The sequence below is a fragment of the Melampsora larici-populina genome (assembly GCF_000204055.1).
Source record: "Melampsora larici-populina 98AG31 unplaced genomic scaffold MELLAscaffold_39, whole genome shotgun sequence".
Lineage (NCBI taxonomy): Eukaryota > Fungi > Basidiomycota > Pucciniomycetes > Pucciniales > Melampsoraceae > Melampsora > Melampsora laricis-populina.
Genome location: NW_006768803.1, coordinates 260689 through 286965, shown reverse-complemented (window position 1 = coordinate 286965; position 26277 = coordinate 260689). Strand labels below are relative to the sequence as shown.

General features: G+C 37.1%; 5 protein-coding genes across 5 annotated transcripts; 1 reads left to right on the top strand and 4 right to left on the bottom strand.

The window, feature by feature from the left end:
- Positions 1–7747: 7747 nt before the first annotated feature.
- On the top strand, positions 7748–11262 carry MELLADRAFT_90650 (cell wall integrity protein scw1; the record flags this gene model as incomplete). The annotated part of the gene is made up of 3 exons (XM_007413916.1): positions 7748–8602; positions 8688–10965; positions 11036–11262. The coding sequence occupies 3 exons, from the start codon at positions 7748–7750 to the stop codon at positions 11260–11262; spliced, it is 3360 nt and encodes a 1119-aa protein (XP_007413978.1).
- A 1557-nt stretch (positions 11263–12819) lies between these two features.
- Positions 12820–13925, bottom strand: MELLADRAFT_90649 (uncharacterized protein; the record flags this gene model as incomplete). The annotated part of the gene is made up of 5 exons (XM_007413809.1): positions 12820–12909; positions 13007–13114; positions 13238–13527; positions 13620–13713; positions 13788–13925. The coding sequence occupies 5 exons, from the start codon at positions 13923–13925 to the stop codon at positions 12820–12822; spliced, it is 720 nt and encodes a 239-aa protein (XP_007413871.1).
- An 866-nt stretch (positions 13926–14791) lies between these two features.
- Positions 14792–15637, bottom strand: MELLADRAFT_109794 (uncharacterized protein; the record flags this gene model as incomplete). Its single annotated transcript, XM_007413808.1, has 4 exons — positions 14792–14927; positions 15024–15231; positions 15321–15385; positions 15480–15637. The coding sequence occupies 4 exons, from the start codon at positions 15635–15637 to the stop codon at positions 14792–14794; spliced, it is 567 nt and encodes a 188-aa protein (XP_007413870.1).
- A 1134-nt stretch (positions 15638–16771) lies between these two features.
- On the bottom strand, positions 16772–18501 carry MELLADRAFT_49716 (uncharacterized protein; the record flags this gene model as incomplete). The annotated part of the gene is made up of 2 exons (XM_007413807.1): positions 16772–17466; positions 17556–18501. 2 exons carry the CDS (start codon positions 18499–18501, stop codon positions 16943–16945), a joined length of 1470 nt encoding a protein of 489 aa, XP_007413869.1.
- An 833-nt stretch (positions 18502–19334) lies between these two features.
- MELLADRAFT_22295 (uncharacterized protein) lies at positions 19335–25538 on the bottom strand (the record flags this gene model as incomplete). Its single annotated transcript, XM_007413806.1, has 13 exons — positions 19335–19626; positions 19692–19839; positions 20069–20197; positions 20304–20501; positions 20575–20836; positions 20923–21141; positions 21366–21495; positions 21813–21910; positions 21977–22244; positions 22313–22820; positions 22898–23129; positions 23172–23432; positions 23490–25538. Coding segments are annotated over 13 exons (4794 nt in total), but the record flags the coding sequence as incomplete, so codon positions are not given.
- Between the last annotated feature and the right edge of the window lie 739 nt (positions 25539–26277).

Sequence of the window (26277 nt, the reverse complement as noted above, 5' to 3'; positions counted from 1 at the left end):
GTTGAAGATTGCCCCCAGACGGCAGGCACAGGAGGGGGTCGCTGGCATCTGTTTTGGCTACCTGGGTATCTTACATGTCAAGCTCATCTCTCTGAATTAAATGAATGCCTCAAATGAAAAGGTCACAAAAGCTATGCAATTGCTCTAGAAAGCTAGTTTTGAGGAGCTCTGGATCAGAGCAATACCAAAGTGCCCTCGGCTTCTCACCAGTTTGAGAACTGCGGGCTCGCGTAAAATTTCAAGATTATTTGGGCTTTTCCTTATCTTTGGTGTCTCCCACCATAGAAAGGATTCAAAATAACACAATGGTTGATTCAACAAGATAGAACAAGCTCATTCTGAACGTCTTGATTGAGATGAGGAAATACAAGTTTTGTGCTACTGGATGAGTTTAAGTATTGACCTACAGGTCCACTGCATAGCCACCTCACTTACATCAACACAAATGTGTATATTGCAAGAGCGCTGAACCAGAACACCATAAAAGGCCACTGTAATTTGATGCAAATTTTTGACTCCCTTAATGTTAGATTTGGGCCCAATCACTCATGGTCAGAACATCTACCTCAACAATTACTGTGGATGTATCTTGAGTAAGGGTTTGAAGAAAAAACCACATACCTTCCTGTTACCCTACCAAGATATCTTTGGATATAATCCCCAACTATCACATAGGAAGAATGTTTATAAAACTTCTTTTATTTTCTCTCCAGGGCCAATCACGCCGGGCAAATTGAGGTCATGGAGTGAATACAGGTTGCGCGGTCATGTTGAAAACAGAAGATATTTCCGCACCCTGAGTCATGTCATGGCTGCATGACAGCTCCTCATGAATTGCACCCCGGCCAGTCATACAAGTGACATGGGTATTTGGCCCACAATAACAGGCCAATACAGACCCCTTGAGGGACTTATAGCTATGTGACATGTACATTTCAGTACATACTCAAATACATGTGGTTGGTGTGACATATACAGGGTGTGTACAGGATAACAAGTCCTGCATGCCTGACAGGTGCCCCAGGTCCTGACATGCATTCAGGCCCATGCACCCTGGATGCACTGCATGACCTGAATTTGCCCAGCGTGAATGAATGGCCTGATCATCTGTTCCATTGGGAAATTCCTTCAAATCACAACTTTGCACTAGTGTAGCTCCACTTTTCTGTACATGGGGTAGATCCAAGACTGACTTATTGCCCCTTTGACACAATTTTTGAATGTGAGTTTGAGGTGCTTCACTGAGGAATGAAGTGATTCCATAAACCTTTTATGAGTTTTAACTCCTCTATTTTGAACATTCTATGTTTATGTTGAATTTTTCAGTGCTAATTGGGAAGACTGTACCATTTGATTGAGAAGATTTGTAACTTTCCAACCTATTTACCCATCAATTGGTAGCAATTTCAGTCAGTCTATCTATCACAGTACCGGAAGCCTGGTAATACATCAAAAGATTTACCCTCATGATAGTCTGTCCAAATTTCATCTTGAGGTAGCTACAAAATAAATATATGGATCAAGTATTCAAGATTCTCCATTTCTGAACATCAGGAAAATTAAGCTTTGCAAGAAACAATGAAAACAGAGAGACTATGAGCTTACTGATGGAAACTAAATTTGGCTGAGTTCCATACAAAATAGCCTAACCAAAGTGAGTATGGTGTATCTATATCTGAAGCACTTGCTTTGTAAAAATACCGAGGTCATGAATGTTATGGACAGACTTGGGGGTTTTCGGCGACGAGGGTCAAGGGAGTTCTGGTGAGGATTTGTATCTATTACCAGTCTTCCTATGTGGATTGTCGGATGAGGGAAAATCTGTACAGGCAATGTATCTACAACTATAAGATGGTTCTCGAGCTTGTGACATGTAATGTGAATATGTCACTCAAGTGAAATAGAACCAGTTCATAACAATGAACAAGTAATTTGAGATCAATACATATATTTATATGCATATATATGTAATGAACCTTGAATTGGTGGAAGGCTCCACATGTATCATTACTACATTAGAAAGACTGGAAGTAGAAAAACACAATGATCTGGAAGAATATATGTAGTACCTACCAATGAAGATTTTTCCTTCCATGATGTGTAATTTTAGAGATCAAAAATCAACCCAGGTGGTTGAAGGATATAGAAAATCTGGATATTCTTATCTAATTACTGAAGAAATTTTCCAGACAGAAGGAACAAATCAAATGAATCTTCAAGAAAATCTTGCACACCTGGACAACACAGAGAGTAATTAAATTATCCAGAAACTCTTTCCCCTCAGTGAAATTGTGGAGCACTTCATCAACCATTTTGAAAGATCTTCAAAATTGTGATCTAGGATTTTAGAAATAATAATCTGTTTTCCCATTGATCTGTGATTTGCACTCAATATCCAATTAATGTGTTTTTACAAACCTTGATATAAGTGTGCTATCATTCCACAGTTAATATTCAACACATTCATATATCCAAAGCTCCATCCACAATCATGCAACATTGAATGGAATGACCTCAGTGGACTCATTATTCAATTCCAGATACTTTGGTTTACAGACATGTCCCAATCTCTCAACTGATACCACAATGACCAGCAGTTGGTACAGAGTAATATAAGATAAGAATTGGGGCTGGTAAGACAAATTCTTCAGCTCAAAGTACACGCAGTGGGTACTCAAGACTAACAAGTTTCAGCCAGCTTTGTGGGGAACCTAGTTTCAAAATGCAACTTTTGGGGGGGGAATGAAATGTATCTTTTTAAGTTTGATTTTGTGAGCAACATGACTCTCAAGCACTGCTATATATTCAAACTCATCAAATAAGTCATCTCAAATATTCTTTTGCTTATTCTTCTGTGATCCCTGTCTTGTGATAAGTGTGGTGCAAAAGGCACACCCAGGAGTCAGGTTCAAGCTTCTTGATCCATTTTCAAATGTTCATGAGTGTTTCTCACACCCCACAGCCTCTAACCATGTTGAAATGCCAGACCAAGACATTGTCCAAGTGTATTATACCAGTTATGGGGATAGGTGGCACACTAGAGAGTGGAGTGGAGCAGGAAAATCAGAAGAATTGCTTGCAAACAATGGTTCAAGGGTGCATATGTCTGTTTCACATTATAAGGTTAAGAAACCCTCCAAGATAATAATAAAGATGAATAAGAGTTTTAGACCAATTTTAAATCAAACCATAGTATGAAGCAATTTCATATTACCTGATACAATAGAGATAAACCTGCACTTACAGAGAAAATACAAGTTGTCCGGAGCACACAATCATAACAGCCAAGACAAATTTAGGAAAGATAAGATCAATTTTTTTTGATTGTCAGGTAGTAGAAGTCAGAACAAACTTTTATATCTGGTATGTTTTTAACCAACACTCTTCTATTTATCAATATGTGAATACTACATGATTGAATCCAGTCCCAGCTTCTGTAGGATTTGATTTTGCATTTTTTGTTGATTTATGAGGTTGTTTGAGCTTAATAATAAGAGTCCTGGATTTTTGAAACAGGTGGGGTTGGGTGCACCTAAATGACTGTTCTGAAATGTTCTGAAAAGAGACACACATTTTTCAAAGCATACATATCAAGTGTATCCCTGGTTCTAAGGAGGTAAATGTTTGAAGTGAGAAAACGCAGAACATCATCCCCTCTGGTGAATTTTGGGAGTGTTCCTTGACAAAACTTCTTAAACCTATGAGATTGACACCTGATGTGTGCATCAAATTTCAAATCTCAAAGACTAATTCATATAAGCTGCAGCCACATACCCTGGGCCTTTTTTAGATTGGACATGAGCATCACTCAAAGAGATTGTTTATTAGACAACTTACTGTTGGTTTGTATGTTTGTTGCACAATTGATATTTGTACCAAGCAAAATCCTTGAAATATCCAGTTTCATAATTTCCTCCTTCATTCATCCAATCCTCCTCAACCTACTTCCTCCAAGGAGTCTCTGGTCACTGAACCAGCTGGTAAAAAGACGGCACTAACATTTTCAAATTCTGTGTAGAATTCTCTAGACTTAGTCTATTCTTCTTACCTTCTCACCACTCTATAGGATAATAGGGAAGAGACAAGATCTCTGTGCTGGGAATACACCAATACTTTGCTCCACTTTGGTTCAAGTATGGTAACATTGACAATATGGTTCCCTCCTGTTCTTTCCCCAAAACTTCAAAGTGTCATGAGGAAATGTAGATGAAAAGAGAGTTTTGCTGCCAATATCAAAACTTGTATTCAAAGCACTTTAACATTTCCTTGAATCTGGTCCTCATATCCTCTTGGCGTGTGATAATCATATATTGCAGAGGATCTCGACCTAAAGAATAATTAGCCACCAGTGTGATTTATATATTCCTGATTGGTCACATCTATATCAATACTAAATCATCAGACTATTGTGTTTTCTAAGATGACTGAAGAACTGGCATGCTTGAGTGATGATTTGTTAATTCTTTCACCTATTTGCCTCTTTGACAAGGTACTCTGTATACGGATAACATGAGTAGAGGATTAATTATTGATCTTTGTGATAGGATAGGATATTTTCCAATTTCATCAATGACCAGAAGACCCATTGGTCTCGCTACTCGGTGTGCATTTCTCCTTCGTTCAACTTCAAGTGATTCATGAACGGTCTTCACAGCATTGCCGTTCTGGAGTTTCACCTCGGGGTGGCAGAGTAGATACGTACCCCTTCGCTGCGCTGCAGTCTGTCATTGGTACCAATAACCAACCAATACAAGTGTGCACCGGTGAAGTGTGGGGCCTTCTCCTCAAAAGTACATATAATATTTAGATCAGGCTGAGATTGAGAACACCGCAGTTGTTTTGAGCCTGCTGATCAAGGCATCCCAGCCACATGGAATCTTGAGATCAGATGATGAGATTCAAAGGAAGTCGAGATGTGATGTGATGTTTTGTGAGAAAGCTGAAACCAGCACCAGTAGTGGCGGCGGCGTGAACGCCGTACAGATGTCAAGTGATTAAGAAATATGGCTTTGATAAATTGAACTCGATCGATCGAGATATGAGATATCATGTATCAAGATAAGCCCCGATTTGAGCGAGGAGCTGAAGTGAGAGATTGGGATTGCGAAGTATATGTGAGATGGACATCTCTCTCTTCCTCTTCCTCAGAGCAGCAGAGCCTCTTGAGAGAATGCATTACGCAGCGTGTTTGAGTGTAAGCTAATCAAGCATTTTCCTACGAGTACGAGTAGGTCGTATGCAGCTGATGATCAGATAAGTGATTTGAAATGTGATGATCAATCAGAGACGCCAAGATTCAACTCGTGATCAATCAAACTGATACTCGAATCGATCTTACGATATACTTTTAGTATGATAATCCAAGGTCAGAGGAAGTCATTTCACTTTCAGACTGATTAGCATCAATCATATTGTGAGTCTTTGATGATTGGATAACATCAGCTCTGCCTTTGGTCTTCAAGTGTTCACGTCACGGTCAATCTGATAAAACTGACTTGAACTTCTTCTCGAACGTCTCTCTCTTTGCTTCTCTCTCTTTGTCTTTCTCTTCCTAACTGCGCGTCTTTTCTTCAATCTCCACTTTATCATCATCTTTAAAAGTATTTACCCTACCCACTTTGACTATGTATCACCCACCAATTTCACTTGCAGCAAAAAGCCATTTTTAATCTTGACTGGCAAAATTGGTTATCTGACAGCTGTCTGAAACCCACCGCACATATTGATCGAGAGCACATCTCCTGTTGGTCTGTTTATCGTCGTACAAAACCTTTTGTTTACACTTTAAATCAGACATACTACACTTGATCAACACTTTTTCATTGTTTAATAGACTCTCGACCTAGACTCCAAGCTTTAATCCCTTATCGTTAGATTTACAAGGTGGCGTACCCAAGCTTTTTAAGCTTTCACTGAGAATTCCTTCCCCTAAACCTATTCAAAGAAATCGTGGGAATCATCAATTCGTCAACCCAAGAAATCTAAGAAGAACGAACCAAAAAACTTGAGTTTTTCAAAAAAAACCATCATGATGATGATGACGATCGACTTGGACTAAATAGAGAAGAAAATTTAAAGAAAAGCTTTTTCTGTGTGTTTCTTGGAATCGAAGTTGAAATTCAGTCATCATCACCACACCTCAATCATCCTTCATCCATCGACCTTTCACACTCACTCCAGTCATCGGCGATCGCACACGTCTGTTAGTGATTAATTTGACAAGTTTCTCAAGCTCACATATACAACATATCAATCTGACTGAAATCTACAAAAATACAATTTGTTGATTTGCTTTTTTACACACACAGATTTATGATTGATTTTCTTATTATAAATTCTCAACTATCTTGAAGAAGATTAGATTTCAGCTGAGCTTTGAAACCTGAAACTGATCTTCGATCACTATCACTACTTTCTTCACTTGATTCTACATTGTACTTGATTAGAAAGGTTCAAGTTCATAGAATTAAAATAGCAAACCTTGATTCAAGTCTCCACTCCCACCATCTCCACACTGCCCAAACTCATTACATACATAAATAATATCATATCATATCTTGTTCTCTTATTCCGATAGGATATATTATTGTCTTATTTGTTGTGGTGATCTTTCTTCATCATCTTCATCTCCATCAATAATACTACCTAATAATCTTATCATCATCATCATTTGCATCATCACCATTATCATTATTATTCATCATTACCATCATCGGCATTTCTTTATCTGGTTTACCATCATTATCTATCATCACCTTTTAAAAGTTTACCTATCACTATCATCACATATCCCAAATATTTAATTCTTTTGGTCTAGGATTTCTTCTTGCGTACAAAAAACTGATCGACAAACTATTCATCATCATCATCATCATCAACACCCCAATCCAACTGTACTTTTGTGATCAGTTGACCTTCTTTGAGTTTACATTTCTTTACATTCTACACGAATTCTAATCAAGATACTTTAAAGTTATCAACTTTCCGATATTAATCTTTCTGCTTACCATCATCATCATCATCAACAACATCTTCAACTTCTCTCAAGTTCTGCTTTTACTTTCCAGAAAACTCAGTTCAAGCTCGCATACAATCTCCTCCAAGTCTTTTACAACATCGACTAATCAGTAGATAACTTTTTGACCATCAATCCACTTGGTTACCCTACTTCCAATCTGTGATATATCATCCGATTCCGATCGATCAAACTAAACTTGCCTAAACATTAAATCATCAAACTTTACCAAACTTATCCTCCAAACATCTCTTGCTGAATTATTTTTTTTTCCCTAATGGTCAGCATTTCGTCATCTTACTTCACCCATAAACAAACTTTTATATATGCTCATCAGTTTCTTCTCTTTTCCTCAGTCTAGCATACAACAAACCTGAGTGAACTTATTTTATTAAAATCAAATCAAATCAAATCATCATCTTCATTTCAGAACGAGCCGTGAAACCCAACAAGTAGTCTTCATCATCAACATACCATCTCGCTAAGCTTGAACTTCGCTCAGCTTCATTCTCTCACTTGACCAACAAGCACACCCTCGCAATCTCACCTCAAGTCATTCGAATCAACTGATTTAGCCCCGCTCCCTTCCGTCTTCTTTTCTTTTACCCTCACTGTCTTCTACGAGTGCTGTGTTTGAATTCATCAGAAAGATCTTTTACCCTTGACTTCATTCTATTTGATTCACATCATATCAACATTATTATCATCATCATCACATAATTCTCTTTGAAAATGTCAATTCTCTTGAGCTCAGATCATTTGGACAAGAATACTAGTAGTGCTCCTAATACCATTGATCATACTACAAATAATCCTAATCAATCCATCTTTTCATCTAATCTTACTCCTCGTCGTTCTAATATCTCTAATCTCACGACCTCTTCTTCACCCATGAAGAATGAAAACACTCTTGGTTCTCAATCGATTCCAGAAGTTGAGGAGTCAGCTGGCTCACTCCTTGACTCATCTCCTACTTCTACTACTACTCGAAACCAATCACAATCGAATTCAACTAGTTTACGTGATTTTCAATCGGACCCGCTCTTAGGTCCTCGTCGGTCCTCAACTTATTCCAATCGTGATGATAGTAAATCATCTTCGCTCTTCTCCCCACTCAACTCAGCATTCTCCTCTTTCTCATTCAATCCTATCAAAACTACTTCAAGCAATCTGAGCGCCAATCAAATCTTTTATTCTTCTGCGACCAACACCCCTTCGCCTACTACCCAACAAGCTGATTCCCCTCGTCTCAGTTCTACTACTCTTGCCTCGACTAAATCCCTCAATACTTCTATTGAGCCTTTTGATCTCGATCAGCATAATTCCTCTTCTACTCTTCATCCTGGTGCTCGGTCTTATTCTAGCCCGGGCACTTCCACCTCACTCTCAACAAATCAGCAGTCTTCTCGTGATGGCAACCGCTCTCTCGGCTCCAACCTACAAGCCTCTCAATCTGATCGACCTCTACGTCAAGAGGAATCTTCCGCTCCTCATTCGAGCTCGTCTTGGCCTTTGACTGCAAATTCCACTGGACCACTGGATTATTGCCCTGGTCGTGATGCTGTATCTGATCGACATGGATGGCTTGTAAGTTTTCTTCCCACTTGCGGCTATCAAATATCATTCGGAATTTGTAATTTTATTGACCCATTCTACTTTCTGCCAATTCCAGTATGTTCGACCTGGTCAATCAGGTTCGAAAAATGATCCAATTCCCCCCACTGGGATTCCTCGTTCCTTATCGCTCCAAGAAATGCCTACCATCCCATGGCTGGGTCAAGATCGAACTACTCAATCATTTGGTCCACCTCCTTCTGGCGCCATACCAGGAGGTCAAGAATCACTCTACACTGAACCTGCGCTGGGACGTCGAATGTCATTGAAGAGTGACATGACTAGCCCTCCATCGAACTTAAAAAATCTGGGTTCTTATTACAACCCGAATACCCTCAGTAGCAATGTTTATAATGATCAAACTCGTGACCCACGCGTTACTTCTTTTCTATCCAACGATCCATCTTCATTTCAACAACGTCTTCATGCATTCATTCCTCCCAATGCCACCATGCGACCTATCAGCCCTACCAACCGGTCTGGCAGGATTGAACAAGTTGCTGAAGAAATCTCTACTATCTTTGTTGTTGGATTTCCTGAAGATATGGATGAGAGAGAATTTCAAAATATGTTCATGTTCTCACCTGGATTCGAAGCTGCAACCTTGAAAGTCCCTGCCACAGCTCTAGCTGCTCGTGATCACGCCATGTCACCTACCGGGCCTCATGGATCCAGCATTTCCTTACCTTCCACATCGCATGGCACCGTTGGACAGTCGTTCAGTTCAACTGCTCCCAATATGATGGATCCTTTCGGGATGCCTTTGGGATATGATGGACTTGAAGATCTCTATAGCCCATTAGGAATCGGTTGTGGACCCAATGCTAGCCTTCAAGGCCTAGTTGATTTTTCCGGTCTCGCTGGTGCTGGCATTTCACCTTTCGGGAATCGTAGACAAATAATAGGCTTCGCCAAATTCAAGACGCGAGCGGATGCCTTACACGCTCGTGATGTGTTGAGCGGTCGGAGAGTTGATGCCGAAAAAGGTTGTATACTCAAGGCAGAATTGGCCAAGAAAAACTTGCACACCAAGCGTGGATTGTCCAATGAAGCCTCAGCACCCCTTACCGTTTCCACACCAGCATTTTCTTTCAATGGTGGTTATTTCAATCCTTTCAGTCCGTCAGGTGATCCTTTTAGTCCTAATAACAAATCCAACAATGTGAATTCAGATAGTGGAACTCAATCTGGTCCTCATCGTGTCAAGAATATCCATCGTTCCTCAATCGACAGTGATCATCAGTTACAAATGAATCACTTTTTCGAAGTTGAACATCGAACGTTATCCAATTCCATAGAACCATGTCAATTTGACATGAGTGCTACTCGGCCTCGCTCTTCTTCCACTTTTGATCCCTTCTTGATCACTGCAACTAACAGTTTGAACTTGTTGAATGAACCAACGAGAGGAAAGAGTTTGATCGAGTCATTCGGATCTCCAACTAGTCAACGCGCTCCTATTGATTACAGTGCATTTGCCGCTACGCCCAACCCCCATCATTTCACCAACTCATCTGGATACGGTGGTCGACTCACTCGAACTGGTTCCCTTGGTTGTGGTACCAATCCTATCAATACCGGCTCCACCTGGTTCATCAATCCTGGGCCAGCTACCACTACTGTCAACATGCCAGCGGAGAAAGTAGGCGACAAAGGTATCACAACTGATCGACCTGGCTCCTTTGCTCCTACCTTCTTTCCCCTTGTACCGAATAGCAGTAGTGGAGGTAGCAGTGGAAGCAGTGATAGTAGTAGTACTGGTTCACGTCCTTCACTTGGATCCAGTCCTACAGGTTTAGGATCTACACTCCCACCCAACTCAGCACCTAACAGTCTCTCAACCAGCAGCGCCTTAATGCCTCCCAACTCAACGGGTAATGTTTGTCAAAATTCGTTAAACCGAACTCATTACCCAGCTGATCAAAACCCAGCCATCAACACCCTTTACGTTGGTAATTTACCTACGGTGATTCCCGGAACAGCAGTGGGTGATAATGTGATGGGATTAGCCACCAGATTACCAGCACCTTTTCCACATTCGAATGGAATGATGTTAGTAGGACATCCTCATCATCCCAATACGCCCATCATGAGTATCCCAAACCCATCTACATCTGTTTCTGGTATGGAATTAGAAGATCGATTGAGAAAGTTGTTTGGAAAGGCAGAAGGATTTAAACGGTTTAGTTTCAGATCTAAAGCTGGACAACCTATGTGTTTTGTTGAGTTTGTGAATGTTGAAGCGGCTAAAAAAGCAATGGAAAACTTGTATGGTGATCGATTAGATGGATTAGTACCGGGTGGAATCAGATTGGCTTTTAGTAGGAACGCTCTAGGTTTGTCAACTTGATCTTTTGATTTGAAAACTCTTTGACTAATCTTGATTTTTCCTTTTCTTTTTTTTAGGTGTTAGATCTAACCAACCTAACCATCCAAATTTTAATCAATTCTCTCAAAGTACAAATAGAAATCTGAACCCTAGTACAGGTTTATCAACTTCTTTACCACCTCAATCTTCTACACCACATCATAATTCAATGATCATCCCTTTTACAAATCATAATTTGAATTTGAATCCTACTCATCAACTTGTAGCATCTTCATCTACTTCGTTAAATATATCTTCATCTTGATTTTTCCTTTTCCCCTGTTTCTCATTCTAAAAGTTTTGTAATCATGGTTTTTGTGGTTCTTGAAAGTTTTTTTGTTTTGGTTGATTGGATTTATGAAGAAAGAAAAATTAAAAGATTCATATAACTTTTTTAATGTTTTTTTTTTAAATTCTTTTGGTATCATTCAACATGTTCTTGGTTTTCTGATGGTTTGAATGAGAAATCTTTTTCATTACATGTTTGATTTTTTTTTCTTTTTTCTATTTCATTCATTTTATATATCTATATCTATAACTATAACTATATATCGAAACGAGAAAAAAGAAAGTATGTTTTTTAAAAAAATGATTTGTTTTTAACTGAAGAAAAAATGTATTTGTGTGAGGTTTTTTTGATTTTAGAGAGAGAATAGAAATTGGAGTTGAAGTTGAAAAGGTGCAGAAAAGAATGATTGAGTTATTAGACAGTTGATAAGACTTTGAGTCGTATTCATGCGTTGCTTGTGCGTTGGGTTTAACTTTGAGGTCTTGTGACTCTCTTTCGCAACGAAAGGTCCACTTTAAGCTTCTTGATTGTCTTTGATGATACTGAGAAGAAGTTTAGAAAGATCAGTATGTACATATCTCCTTGATCGAAAAGTACACAATTTTTCAATATTAATCATCAGACACACCATGACATACTTTCATACCTTCGATCGGCTTGTTCTCAAGATTGTTGTAATTATTGAGTCTGAAAACGTATCAAATTCGAAATTATATTCCATAGTTGATCATCAAAAGTGAAAAAGTTTGAACTTTTCATTAGCAAGATGTAGAAGATTCGGCTTAAAGTTGATCAGAACCATTTTGGAAAATACAGTTTAACTTCTTGAAGGTTTTTGTTTTGTTTGAAATTTGAGTTTGTAATTTGCAACAACAACAACAATAACCAGAACATGAACAACAACAAGAAGAAGAAGAACAAGAAGAAAAAAAAGTGATCTGAAGGTTTTGGTTTCTTTTGAAAATACCAAAAAAAAGTTGGTTTCATTTTGATTTTGGTTCCAAGAATTGATGAAAAAAAACACTACACAGATTTGGTTTTTGGATTAAAACAAGTTGATGATCATATAAAGAAAAATTCTCAATAAAAAACATTGTCAACACAGAAAAAGACGTCATTGTTTTCAAGACTATATGTTTTCTTCCACCAGAATACAGTTTAACTCCTCAAAGCTTTTTGTTTTTTTTAAAAAAAATCCAAGTTTGTATTTTGCAACAACAACATAACAAGAACAAAAAGAAGAAGAAGAACAACAACAAAAAAACAAAGTGATTTGAAGTTTTGATTTCTTTTGAAAATACCAAAAAACTTGGTTTTGTTTGAGTTATGTTTCCAAGAATTGGTAAACAAAAAAAAACACTTACACAGATTTGATTGATAATTAGAACAAGTTGATGATCATGCATATAAAGAAACATATGTACTCAATAAAAAAAAATTTAAACACAGAAGAGGATCTAATCTTTTTTTTTTTTAAAAAAAAACTACATGATTTCTACCAGTTTCTTAGAGATATATTCGATTTATTCTTTTTTAAAGTTGAAATTTTCTTTGAGGTATAACTAATTCAAATGATTTTCTCCAATCATGATTAGATATCCAATTTAATAAGATCTCAAGTACCTAAAAAAAAATTCCCATCCCCCCACAAAAAAAAAATTATTAAATCAATTAGAACGAAAATTTATTTAAAACTTTGATTTGAGTTTTTTGGGCTTACTTGATTTACAGTTAAAACTTTTCTAGATTTTAATTCTTTCATGTATTCTCCTATTGGTAATTGAGCATGATGAATTCCAAGTCTTTCTGCTTTTTCATAACAAAGATTCTAAAGAAGAAAAAATCAAGTTCAAAATCAAATTCGATTGGAAAAACAACGACCAAGAAAAAAAAACAATATTAGAAACGATGATCAATGGGGTAAAAAAAAAGGAAGAAATCGATACTTTACCTTGTATCGGTTATGATCTACAATGGCTCCGATGACATAATGTTTACTAGGATCAAGTGTGGTGATTAGATTAGGAGAATCAGCTGTAAGATACACAATGTTTTCTTTTTGGAATGAAAGATTCGAAGTCTGGTTTTGATTTTCAGTAGGAATGATTTCTTCTTGATTCGAATGAACCGGTTGATCAGGATGATTTATAAGTTCTTCAAGTGATTGAGAAAAAAACGAAAAGTTGGACCATCTGATTTGTTGATTTCCATTAGACTGCATTCTTTCTTTAAGTTTACCATCTGATCATATTGTGAAAAAAAATAGAATCTAGAATCAATAACAATCACTTTGGTCTTGGTTTATGATGGAAGGAAATTCGAGAATGACGTACTGAATGAAGTACAGATTAAGGTTTCAAATCTGACTTGAGATTTACGGTTTGCGGAATAAGAGTAAGATAATTGACTGTTTAATGAAACTGTTTCCTAGTCGAAGAAAACCAAAAAAATCAAGATCATTATAAAGGTAATTGAAAAAATAATTCGAATTCTAATCGAACCTTTAGGGTCATTAATTCATCAAATTCACAATCAAAAATGATCTTGGCATCAAAAACAGTTTGAAGTTGGTACGATTTCTTAGGCTTGATTTGGTTTTCTTCATCTTCATTTTCATTTGATTTTAATTTAGATTTCATTTCTGATTTTTTTAATTTTTTCTTTAATCTTTCATGAGCTCTTTTTTCGGTTCTTGTAGCTAATATTCTGGCTTGTTTTGCTTCTTTTTTTAGTTGATTTTTTGATTTGGTGGGTGGTTCTGATGGTTCAGTAGATTGGGGTTCTGGATTATTAGTCTCTGGATTATTAGTTTCTGGATTATGACTTTCTGGGATTTGGTTTAATTGTTTTGGTTCGAGAATCGATTTGGTTTCTTGTTCGATATGAATTGAAGATTGTTCCATTTTTTTTTGAATTTCCTTTCTTTTATGATTAAGATCTGATTTTTGAACAAAACAACCATTAGCTAAATAATCATCACTGATATTATTTGTTTGTTTTTTTGAATTTACTGACTTGGTTTGAGTTTTTGAGTTTGAGTTGGAATCCGAATGAAGTGGTTGCCAATTTACAAATTTCGGAAAGCCGATTGGAAAATGTCCCTCGTGGGGCCGGGGCCTTGACTCGATCGGATCTGTGATCACAAAACTTGGTACCGCGGGTCTGCAAAATCATTGGATGACAAAAACATTTTTTATCTTGGCATTCGTCTTCCCTTCTCAGGTATTGATGGCGATGACATACTATAGTCATGACCATAATAACCATATCCCACCACTCTGCTAAGTCTAAATGAGCTCATATTTGTTTCTTCAAGTCTTGGAAGTCGACTTAAAGGTAAATATATAATATACGGTTCAGATCACGAAGAAAATTCAAGATCAAAAATTATAATTTCTTTGAATAAATAAAGGACTCAAAAACAAAAAAGTAATGGATATTAAAAAAATTAAGTAAGGATTATTATTGAAATAGAATTAAAGAAAATCTTGGAGAAGTACAAAAATCATTCAGTTGGATCATTACTTGGTGGTGTAGATTTAGTTTGTTTACAACTAGAAGTGGCTGTTGGATCAATAGAAGAATTATGATCACAATCTCCAATTAGTTTTGCCCATTCGTCTACAACTGCTTCACCGATCCTAAAAAAAGAAACATCACAAAAAAACCCAAAAATAAGTAAGTACAAACAATACATCATTAAGAATTGTGTTTTTGAGGGGTTGGGTGATACTTACGGAGTAGTAATCGAATTATGTTTGTAACCAGGAACATTATTTTCGACTTTACCTTCATCATCTTCTTGATTTTTATCTTGAATTTGATCAGATGGGATCGCATCAAATGTAGAAGTGATTAAGTTGGCTAAGAGATCTGAACTTTTTTGTCCATTACTCATGCCTGCTTTCATTCCTTGATCCATGGGATCTTTATCATCATTTTCTCCTAAAAAAAACAAGAAAGAAGTGATTAAAAAAGAGAAGTGATAGTCGTTGAGGTTTTTTGTGGAGGTGTAGGTGAGGAAAGTATCTTACGTTTTGTATGATGAAGTGGTTTCTTCTCGGGTTCTTTTTCTTCTTTTTCATCTTCGTAATCATCTCTACCAAAATTTTTCAAAAAAACCAACAATCGAAATCAATCAATCCAAAAGATTCCACAAAGCCAAAGAAAACAATTGATTTTAAGAACTCAACTCTACCATATGTCTAGGTACGACATGTAATTCATTTCCAATCTGTTTAAAAAACATACTCATATGTCCAACTGGAATAGCTTCTGAATCATTACTTAAACTTTGATTAAGTATACAAAATAAAGTTAAAAGTGTAAAAAGAAAAATTAATGAATTCATCCTTTGTTTTTTTCAAAAAAAAAAAGATTCTTGAGAATGAAAAAATGTGATTAAGAGATTGGAATTAGTTAAAAGGGTTAAGAGTGATTGATTGGATGGTTGAGATTTGAGAAAAGTCGGTTAGAATTAATTGGGTGATTAATGGATTCGAATGTAAAGGTATAAAATAAAGAAAGTTTCGGTGCAACGATAAGATAAGTTTTAAGAAGTAAAAACGCTTCAAAAAATTCAATTGGGTAGAAAAAAGATCGACCAAAAGACCCCATGAATTTATATCTTTTTGCAGGTCTTTCAATCGATTTGTTTTTTTTTCCCGGTTTATGAGTTGGCTGAAAAGTAGATAGATTTACTATCCTTTAGTTTTTTCCTTTAGACTATTCTTTTTTAGCCTTCTACCATTGCTTTAAAATTCATCAAGCTTTTAGTCTCTTCTTTCTTTTCCAATCAGTTCGTCTTTTTTTTTTTGCAAAAACTTTTCAGTTCATATTCAAATCTTTTTTGTATCATCACTATTTTTTGAAAGGCTATTTGTTTTGTCAACTTAGACTGACGTAACTATTAATTCTTTTTCAGCCTACACCATCTACGCCATTCAATCAATCTTTTCCATTCTCAAAATCATTTCCATCTTTACCTCGTGACAGTTTGTTTATGGGTTTTTCTTAACACATTGAATCGTTTACTTCAGACTAAGACTAAGATGTTTCTTTTCTTTGAATAGCCATTTTAAAACCATGTATAACTATAATGGCTGAACTGAATCTCTTGAATGTATTTTTGAAGTTGAGAATTACCAAAAAAAATCATGATAAGATCAGATTTTGTTGAACTTTGGATTCGACACTTTCATTTTACTCCTTCATGAGTGAAGTGGTACATTGATGAGCTTCTTAAACATATTTGAATCGCAACTTTTTGGTTGATCATCAAGTTACTTTGATTACCCCAAAACATCAAAGTCGGAGTACTAAACCGTCGGGGATAGACAGAGAATCCAAACTACGTCAATAGATATACCACTTGATCCGATTACATGATCCTATAAGACAAACTATTGATCAACAAGGATTCTTGGTCACCGATGTTGTTTTTACCTTTGATATTATGATCTCTGAAGGATTTGAAGAATAAGATATGTTTCATGAAAGATTTTTTTCATATTCTTTTATAATCGAAATACAAATGATAAAGTAGTTACAAGAGTAGGGAATTCAAACTAAAACCAAATTATATATATACTCAATCAAAAGGAAAAAAATACCATCTATCCTTTTTTGCTTTAAACTTTTTGAATTCATATATATTTCAATTACTTTTAACATTATGAAATTCTATAGGTTTTAAATGAGTTTTTTTAGATTTCATCAAATCAAGATACTGTAAAAAGATCCTACGATTAGGTTTACGTAAAGAGATTCCAGTAGCAATTGACAAACTAAGTAAAACCAAACTACCAGCTTGATGAGCTGCAGCCAATGAAGTAGGTACCAAATAAACCAAAGTCGAAATCCCTAATCCGACTTGAATCGAAACCATTCCAAGCATTGATCTGATCCACAATGAAGTTGTAGGTGGTAATGAAGTTTTCTTTTTCGTAAGGTATGTAAATAATCCAATGATTGATGTAAAGGTTAGGCTTGCTAAGACTCTATGATCGAATTGAACGGTGGTTGGGTTTTCAAATATGTTTCGAATCCATCCGGGTCTTCCTTCGTTTCGATTAGTTATCGTGGTAGAAATTAATTCGGATTTAGGAGGAATTAGATGATCTCCCATTAATGGAAAGGTATTATAAACTAATCCTGCATCTAATCCTGCCACAAATGCACCTAAGTTGGCAATTCATTCATGAAAATATATCAAAAAGTTAGCTTTAGTATCTTGAATGAATTGAGAAATGAAAAAGATTAAATCATACCAGAGACAGCAGTAAGAAACACAAGTCCAGTGACCGAATGAACTAATCCACGAGCTCTCATAGGAACTTTAGATTCCAAAACCTTTACAGATTCCAAAACCGAAGTGTTCATTCCACCAATCGGTAAGTTTTGATAAAACAATCTCCAATCACGTAAGATCCCACCCGCCAATCTTAAACAAGACCCATAAACAACAAAAGCCATGGCTAAATGAGCTGCTAATCTGTACTGAGACACTCTAGGAATCCCATCTCGTTTGTTAAGTTCGCTTTGATCTAATCCACTCTTGACCATATACCAACCTAATCCACCTTGAGCACCAATCAAAGTTCCGATTCCAAATAAACCTAATTTGATTTGTTGACTTCTAATTAATTTATAACGTATGAAAAATGGGATAGGTAACAAGAATGTTAAACCTATCAATCTACCAATCATTCGATGTGACCATTCCCAAAGATAAATCGTTTTAAATGAATCTAGATCGATTGATTGATTTAAAAGTTTAAATTCAGGTGTTTTTTTGTATTTTTCAAATTCTGAGAACCATTCTTGTTCTGATAAAGGTGGTAAAGTTCCTGAAATCAAATTCCATTCGGTGATTGATAAACCTGATTCGGTCAAACGTGTTAAGCCACCTACGACTACTATTGAGAATACTAAGGTTGCTACTATCAATAGATGATGAGCTACTATTGGGGAAGTTAGATCGGGTACTTTTTGATGATTTGAATTTGATTGTAGATTGATGAATCGTTTGGATAAATTGAAATGATGAGATTGAAATCTTGTTTGATAAAGTTTTGATTGAAGGTTTCTAGAAATGCTTGAACTTGGTCTTGGTCTTGAGTTGATGATTGATAGTTTGATGTTAGTGAATGAAGAATTGAATCGAAGTTGAGATCGATTGGGTAATTTGAATGAGTTACTGAGTATTCTAATCATCATTCTCAACTTTCTTTAACTTCTTGTTGGTGTTCTCATCGAAAAAGAAATTCAAACTCAAACTACACAACAAATTCAACTTAACCACATACATAGGTACTTAACCTCATCAGATTCACAAGTATCCCAAATCAGATAACAAAAAAAGCAATCAATCTTGGCCAATCCATTGTTCACAACAATACTTCATTTAAGAAACACAAAAATACAATTGGTCTTCACTCATCATCTTCACATTCGCATTCTCTTTTTTAATACAACACTTCAATCATCACGTTTCATCACTTTCATCAAACTATACCATCCTATCATATATTCTTCATCAATCCTTTCAACTATGTACATACATAACCCTGTCCCAATCACAAAAATGCTGCCCAACCAATATACATTCCAGCCTAAACACACGAAACAAACAAAACCAAAAAACCAACTCCATTAACTTTTTCCAAATCCAATCATCAAAAGATTCAAAAAATCACATGATCTCAAAATCACTTACCAAATTCGTATTATCTTTAGCTTCATTTATTAAACTATCTACTTGATTCTCTGTACTAGTTTGTCTTTCAGTTTTACCTGAAGGTGAAGAAGTGATTTGATATCCTGTTAATTTCCTATCAATCGGTTCCAAGGCTCTCTTGGCTTCTTTTTCAATATATTCTTCAGTAGGTGCATCCAACTAAACCAAAAACAAAAATCGAAATGATAACGTCAGTTTTTCAAAATCTTTTATGAAAGGGGATAGTTTTTTTCGGTTTTTTTTTTCGAGGAGGGGGGAAAAATCTATAAAGTGAATCAACTTTGAAAATCTTCGTAACCTTTTTCTTGGGTCCATATGGCATCCAATCCACCAAAGGATCATGTACAAAAGTTTCCAATACACTCATCAATGAATCCTTATTGTTCCTTAAGATCATCATCGTCACTTCACATGCTTTCCTAAAGAATCCTTCCACTCCACTGACACCAAGACCAGCTACCATGTTTTGAGTGAGTCGAAAAGGAACCTTTTCGGCTACTTCAAACGTTCTACCTTTATCAAACAAACAATTGAAATCTACATGAACTGTATCACCTGTAGTTGAATCAAATAAGATATTCTCTCCGTGTCGATCACCCAACCTATTAGAGAAATCCACATCAGATTCATTAGAACTTTATGAACGATCATATTGGGTTTGACTTACCCTAATACGAATCCTACGATCGACATCACTGCAGCTGTTCTACCATAAGCAAGTCTACTTCTTAACCAAGAAGCAGGATCTGGAAAATTACTCATAAACCAATGATGAAAAATGGGTGGATATCTGTTCAAAAAAAAGTTTGAATCAACTTCTTTCCTTCAAAGGGGCAAAAAAACATTCACTCACTTGTTTAATAATTCACTTTCAAATAACTTTTTCTTTTTATCAAGTTGAGTTTGTTTTCGAATCTTATCACCTAAAGCTTTAATCTCTGGACTCTGTAAGAGATTTCAACATCAACATCAATAAATGATTTCTATTAGACTTGATTCTTGATTTTAAATAATGATTGATTGATTTATAAGGTTTTGAAAAACTTACCCAGATTGGAATTCCTTTAGTAGAATATAAAGCGTGTAGTATATTTCGAAGTGGAAGAGTATGTGGAACCCATTCTAATAAACCACATTCTTCATTCAAGACGACTACAGCATACGTTCTAATATCTATTAATTTGAATAATATATCCAAAAAAAAGGAAAAAAAGAAAAAGTTCAACTGGTCTAAATCATGAAAGAAAAACTCATCCAAAACAACAACACTATTACTTACGCAAATTACGTTTCCTCGATTCAGAATCTTTTTTCAAAAGCTTATTAATCATCGAATTAAATTCCATCAATCTAGCATCTTTTCTTAAATCATCTTTAGGTTTACAAAGAAACGGATAATCTTTTCCATCAGATCCACGTATCGATATCTTCCTTGGTTTTTGTAACGAAGTCATAATAATGATCTCATCCGAAAACCCTACAAATCATCAAACCCAAATCGATTGGTCAACTATTTTTTCCTATTGAAGAGAACTCGAGAGAACACCTACCAGCAATACAAGCAAGGTTATGAGGAAAAGGAGCATGTGAAGCAAAGTTCAAATCGTGTGGAGGAAGACTCGCGATCAATGAAGATTGTAATGGAACGATCAATTCACATGGTGCACATTGTTGTAAGGCCGGGAAATGTTCATTCAAACTGAGCTTTCGATGATCTCGTAGTTGATAGTTACATAGGAAAAGAAGTTGTCGTACTAGTTTACGACATTGATCAAACTTTCGTGTAAGTGTTTGAGGATCGACTTGTGAGTTCTTGATAGGCGTTTGTATATCCTATAATCAAGACATATATATGTGAATCATCAATAAAATGCGTTAAGGATGAATGTGAGAAATACCTTTGCATCGTTCAAGACCCAAGTACATCGACTAGATCGCGCAGCATTTGAAGATTCGACTCCTGATACCATAGCCCACAATGCTTGATCAGGGTACGATCTAAGTACGTGAGTTAGAATCTTGTGCACAAGCGCTTGTACATGTGTACTCTTGTGCATGACACGAGAGACGACTTGTGGTAGAACAGTGAGCCACTGAAATGAAAAAAGAGAATCACACTTTAAATGATGAAATCCGGTTTAAAGAATAGACTTGAGACTTACTTCAAAGACAGGTAACTTTCTAACTGCACTATTCATAACCCGATCCAATTTCAAAAAAGCAAATCCAAGTTCATTACTCTCTAAAGCTTGAGTATAATCTTCATGACGAATCTCACCACTACGAAATCCAATTGAAAAAAAAGGTCAAGATTTTTCAATATATATATATCAAATTCGACTGACCCTCTCTTCTTACGTTCAGCCAATTTCAAAATTCGAACAATCTCTTGATGTTCACCCAATGAAAAATATAAAGTTAACATCCTTGGTAAAGCTTGATAAATAAACTTAGTACCATACGTCAATGTTCTAACGAAATTCCTACAACAATGATACATATATTCAGGTGCGAGAGAGTCCCTAATCAAATCAAATCAAAACAAAATCCAATCATTAAAGTTCAATCTTTGGTTCTATCGATCTTTCTTTCAACAAAAACAAGGAAAGTCTCTAACATGGTTTCAGAATTTCGATTACATCTGTTGACTAATTCGGTTGCTTTCTCATCATAAAATCGACCAAAGTAATAATAAGGACTTGACCATCTATCAAGAAGAAGAGAAACAAAATTCAATCAGTTCTTATTTAAAAGATAAACTTTTTTTTATAAATTTTAAAATACTAACTCTGGATGTTCGGATGTTAATTTATCAAACTTGCTAACTATGAAATTCACATTATATCTATCAACTTCATCCATCCATCGAGCACGTTGTAGACAAGCCTATCAGATATTTCAAAATAGAATTAGTCAACCATTACGTCTGAAAAGGTTTCAAAAACCAATCACCTTTGCATAATCTCGGGTCGATATATCATCCGACATACCAGCACTATCCTTCGGAGTACAATGATCGAGATTCCTTTCGAGTTCGGCTATCGCTTTATGTGGTTGGTCTTCCAATTTCAACAATTTCGATCGTTGGATAAAGGCTGTAGGCGTCTTAAGCTCTGAAGCTTGTAGAACAGCACTATATGATGTTTGTAAGTGTCCAGCCTTACGTGCGATGTTCGCGGTTTGGACCCATAACTGGCCTACTGCAGGAGTTCCTCGACATCTAAAAAAAACGAAACCTACATGCTCAATAAGTTGTAAATGATAGATTTGTAAGAGATTGAACTGAACCTAAGTTGAAAGGCTGCCCTCCTGAGACGAAGCACTTGTTCTCGATGACGGAATGCAGGTGAGATAGCATCGATCCTCGATTGAAGTGTTTTCATCAGATAACCACCTGAGAATAGTCGATCTTGAGTCGGTAAAACATCATTGATCGAATATATCCTTTTACAAACATCATCAATCAATGGAACCTCATGAAGGATATGAAGATACAGAACAGAGTCATAAACTCGTCTGTAAACGTCTTTTCGAGTCGAACCTAGGATTTGATTACCAAGTTTGATGTAGGCCTCACTCATGTTCTTATCAATCGTCATTTGATCACACGTTAGCATCGTTTCAATCACCCTTCCCAAAATGATCTCAGGACTATCGGGGGATCCCATCTGAATAGCACGCGTCAAACCTTTCCAATCGTTAGATACCAAACTTGACTCTACCGAGAATGATGCCAGCTCGCTCTCCCATTGGGGATGGTTCTTGAGTACACCGAGGATATGGGTACGTAAGGAATCTATAGACAAATGGAAATGAGATATGAATGAGTGATACAAGTAAAAGAAGCTGAAGCGATTTGATAAGATCTCATACCATAATGTCCTAGATTTTTTAAACAACGAAGCAAGCCAATATGAGAGCTTAATTCATCTGGTTGTTTCTGTAACTCAACTTCCCAACAACTTTGTGCTGAAGTCCACCGGCCAGTCGATTCATGTTCTCTGATTTGATGTAGGATAGAAGGTGCAGGGATCTTGGTGGAAATACCTTCCATTCCATCTGGTTCATCAATTTCTGAATAAATTTGATGAACACGCTCATAATACTTTCGTAACTCATCTTCAACTGACGAATCAAGAGCATCAACTGTAACAATATCAGCTTTGGCTTTATCCCTTGATTCCTCTAGTACCCATATCCGTTGTTCGAGATTCAAAAGCGCTCGGGCATGATCCTTGCAAGAAAGAGCTGCCGTTGCCAATAACTCAGGACTGATGTCTGATATGAAAGATTGCATTCGAATTGCTGCCGAGTCCACAGTGTTTACGGATTCCCGTCTTTTCGATGCTCTCGATTTATGGCGATCTCTCAGCCATCGACTGCAGTGATCCATGAGACCAAAAACGGTCTACATGAAGAACAATAAGTATAACCATTATAAGGACTAGAGGAAATAGATCCTTACCTCAGCTACCAACTGTCTTCCCTCAGGGGAATAGTCGCTTTTGCACAACGTTTGGTCTTCAAGGATGGTGACAATCTCGAGTTTGACGTTTTTGACTTCTTCAATATCTTCGGCAACCAAAACATGTACGATAAGATGTGGTAAGACATTTTGAGCAAGGATGATAGAGCCATTGCGTAAAGCACCCAAGAGAGTATTGAAGATTTTTGCCGCGTTGACGTTCTTGATCACAGGTACGAGCCTGGTATACCAGTTTTGTAACCAAGAATTGTAGACTGTCGTTTGTAAGTAGATTGGGACCGGTAAAGGGTGTGGGGCATGGATAACGATTGTGTATTTCGAGCTCAAAAGAGGTGAGAGAACATCAATGATGTCCTTAGGCATCGCCTTCCATCTCTTACGTACCTCTGGCAAGACATTCTTCTTATGAGATTGAACCAGTATGTCCGGAGTAAAACCACAAAACCGTAAAAGCTCTTGGATGGCATAAGCAAGACAATGCTGATGTCTCGTATCGCTAGCTGCCCTATATGCTCCAACTAATTCATCTTGGATCAGGTGAATAGCAAACTCGATGGCCTCTTCGTGATCCGTAAAGTTACATGGTGAAATACATCCAGGTGTGTCATCAGATATTTCGAACCGATCAGGGTCTAATGCCCCAATGATTCCAAGACATTGAAATGTGAGACACTTGAAGTCATCAGAGATATCATTGAATCTCATCGCTACCCCAGTCAGAGCCTTCAACAAGCTTCCGATCACAGGATCGAAACTATCACCCGAGGTGACTAACCTGATCTGATCTGGTTCGAGATATAGTGAATGCTTGAGTTCTTTTAGCGATTGCCTGACGACGATTCCACTTTCATCATTAAGCCGATCGACCAGCCTACGTAGTTTATGTAGATATGACATTGGTCTCTTGATTGAGACGAGCATCTGTTGTGCCTCCTTTAAAAGTTCATGAACATCGGATGTGATGAGCGGATGCGTGTTTGATCGTAAAATCGGCATCTCAAGACCGGTGATGTCGGCGATATCGTAGACGTTGGTACCGAGCTCTTTTGATTTCTTGAGGATTTGATGAAATATCTTGGTGGTGATGGTCAATTGTTCAGGAGTCAATTCGGTCCAAACGCTTACGAGAGCGGCAGAAATTTGACCAACAAAGGCCTTTATATCGTTCGCTGAGGAAGCCTTGATAAACAAATCCCAGACTCTGAGAGTTGGACCCCTGACAGCCGGGATTGATAGAGCAGCCTGTAAGGTTGTGGCGATTTGCGGTATAAAGCCGTTCACGCCAGATTTCACAATCTTGATCAAGTTCCCCAAGCCTTCCATGACCTTGATTTTATTTCCAATCGAATATTTGCCTCGTAAATCTTGAAGTGTATCGTTCATTACTGTCAAGATGAATAGCATCTGATGTCTCAACTCATCCTCAACCTCCTGATCTTTAACAATGGTATTGAAGCCGATTTGTGGGTGTGCCAAGCGGAACGCGTTCGACAAAGCCCATCTTGGATTTTTGTTCAGGCATCTTTCAGTAGAATCTCTCATTTCAACAATCAATTCGAAATAAAGCGGACCACTACAGTATGCTGCCAATGTGAGAAGAGAGAATTTCGGGGATTGATTGTTCTGAGCAGATTTGTCTCCTTTGTTGAGTAACAAGATTAAATTTTCGATTTTTTGTTTAGTCATCTGGAGATCCGGAAGTAGGCAAAGTTCGGCGAGTATCTTTACCATATGATCAGATATGATGTTTGAAAGGGTATCTTGAATCACACTAGCTAGGCGTTCGAGGATGGGTATGTTCGATAATGACACCAATCGAGGTACGGTGTACTGTGCCGTCTGGGATAAAAAGACATCATTGGTTGTACCCAATAGTTCGGCCACTAGGTTCAATCCGTTGGTATTCATCCTAAGATCGAGTACAATTGTTTCGCTGATCGGCGACAAGTATCTACTCAAAAGTTTGTAAACTGTCACAGAGCTTCTCTGAGCTAATGACACTATCTGCATTATCGAGACAGGGGCCAGTCCATGTCAAAAATCTTTGGCTTGCATTCAAAGGTGTAAAATCTTTTGAAAACGCACCTCATTTCGAACTACACCTCGCAAGTAAGCACTTGGTTTGCACATCTGTCGAACGATCATAATACAAAGTTGACCACTCAAAGATTCTCGCAGTTGAATTTTGCCGTACTCCAGCTGTTCACTTTCTGAATCTCGAAGAAGATCAAAAGCCAGTACCAGGGTGACGATCAGATCTTCTTGAATCCTGGCTTCGTTTGTAGTGACCATTTGATTGAGTTTGGAAAGGATTGCGTTGGCATCGAGTGTCTGACAACGGTCTCCATTTGAATCGACACCCGTCTGTGATTTGGACAGGGTGATCGCAAGGAGACGACTGAACGTAGATAGTGGGGAGATCTCTATCAGTACAAACATCAGAGGTATGAGACTATGCGACATACCCTGCTGCATTTCGCTCAATACGAAGTCCCATTTGCAGAGAGTCCAAGACTCCTAATCCCATCCCGACATCATGATTCAATAATCCCAGGCAGTCTTCCTTATCGCGAGGAGTGGACAAATCGGTGTGAAGTAATAATCTCGTGACGAGTCTGATGATCGCGGATCTCTTCTGTGATTGAACCTGTCGGTATTCTTTGGAGCCTGCGTTAACATTCGTGGTGTCAATGTTGATGAAAATCTGGGAACTCAGACACTTTTCGATTACGCTCGTGATGACATTGGGTTGAAAATTCGTCTTTCT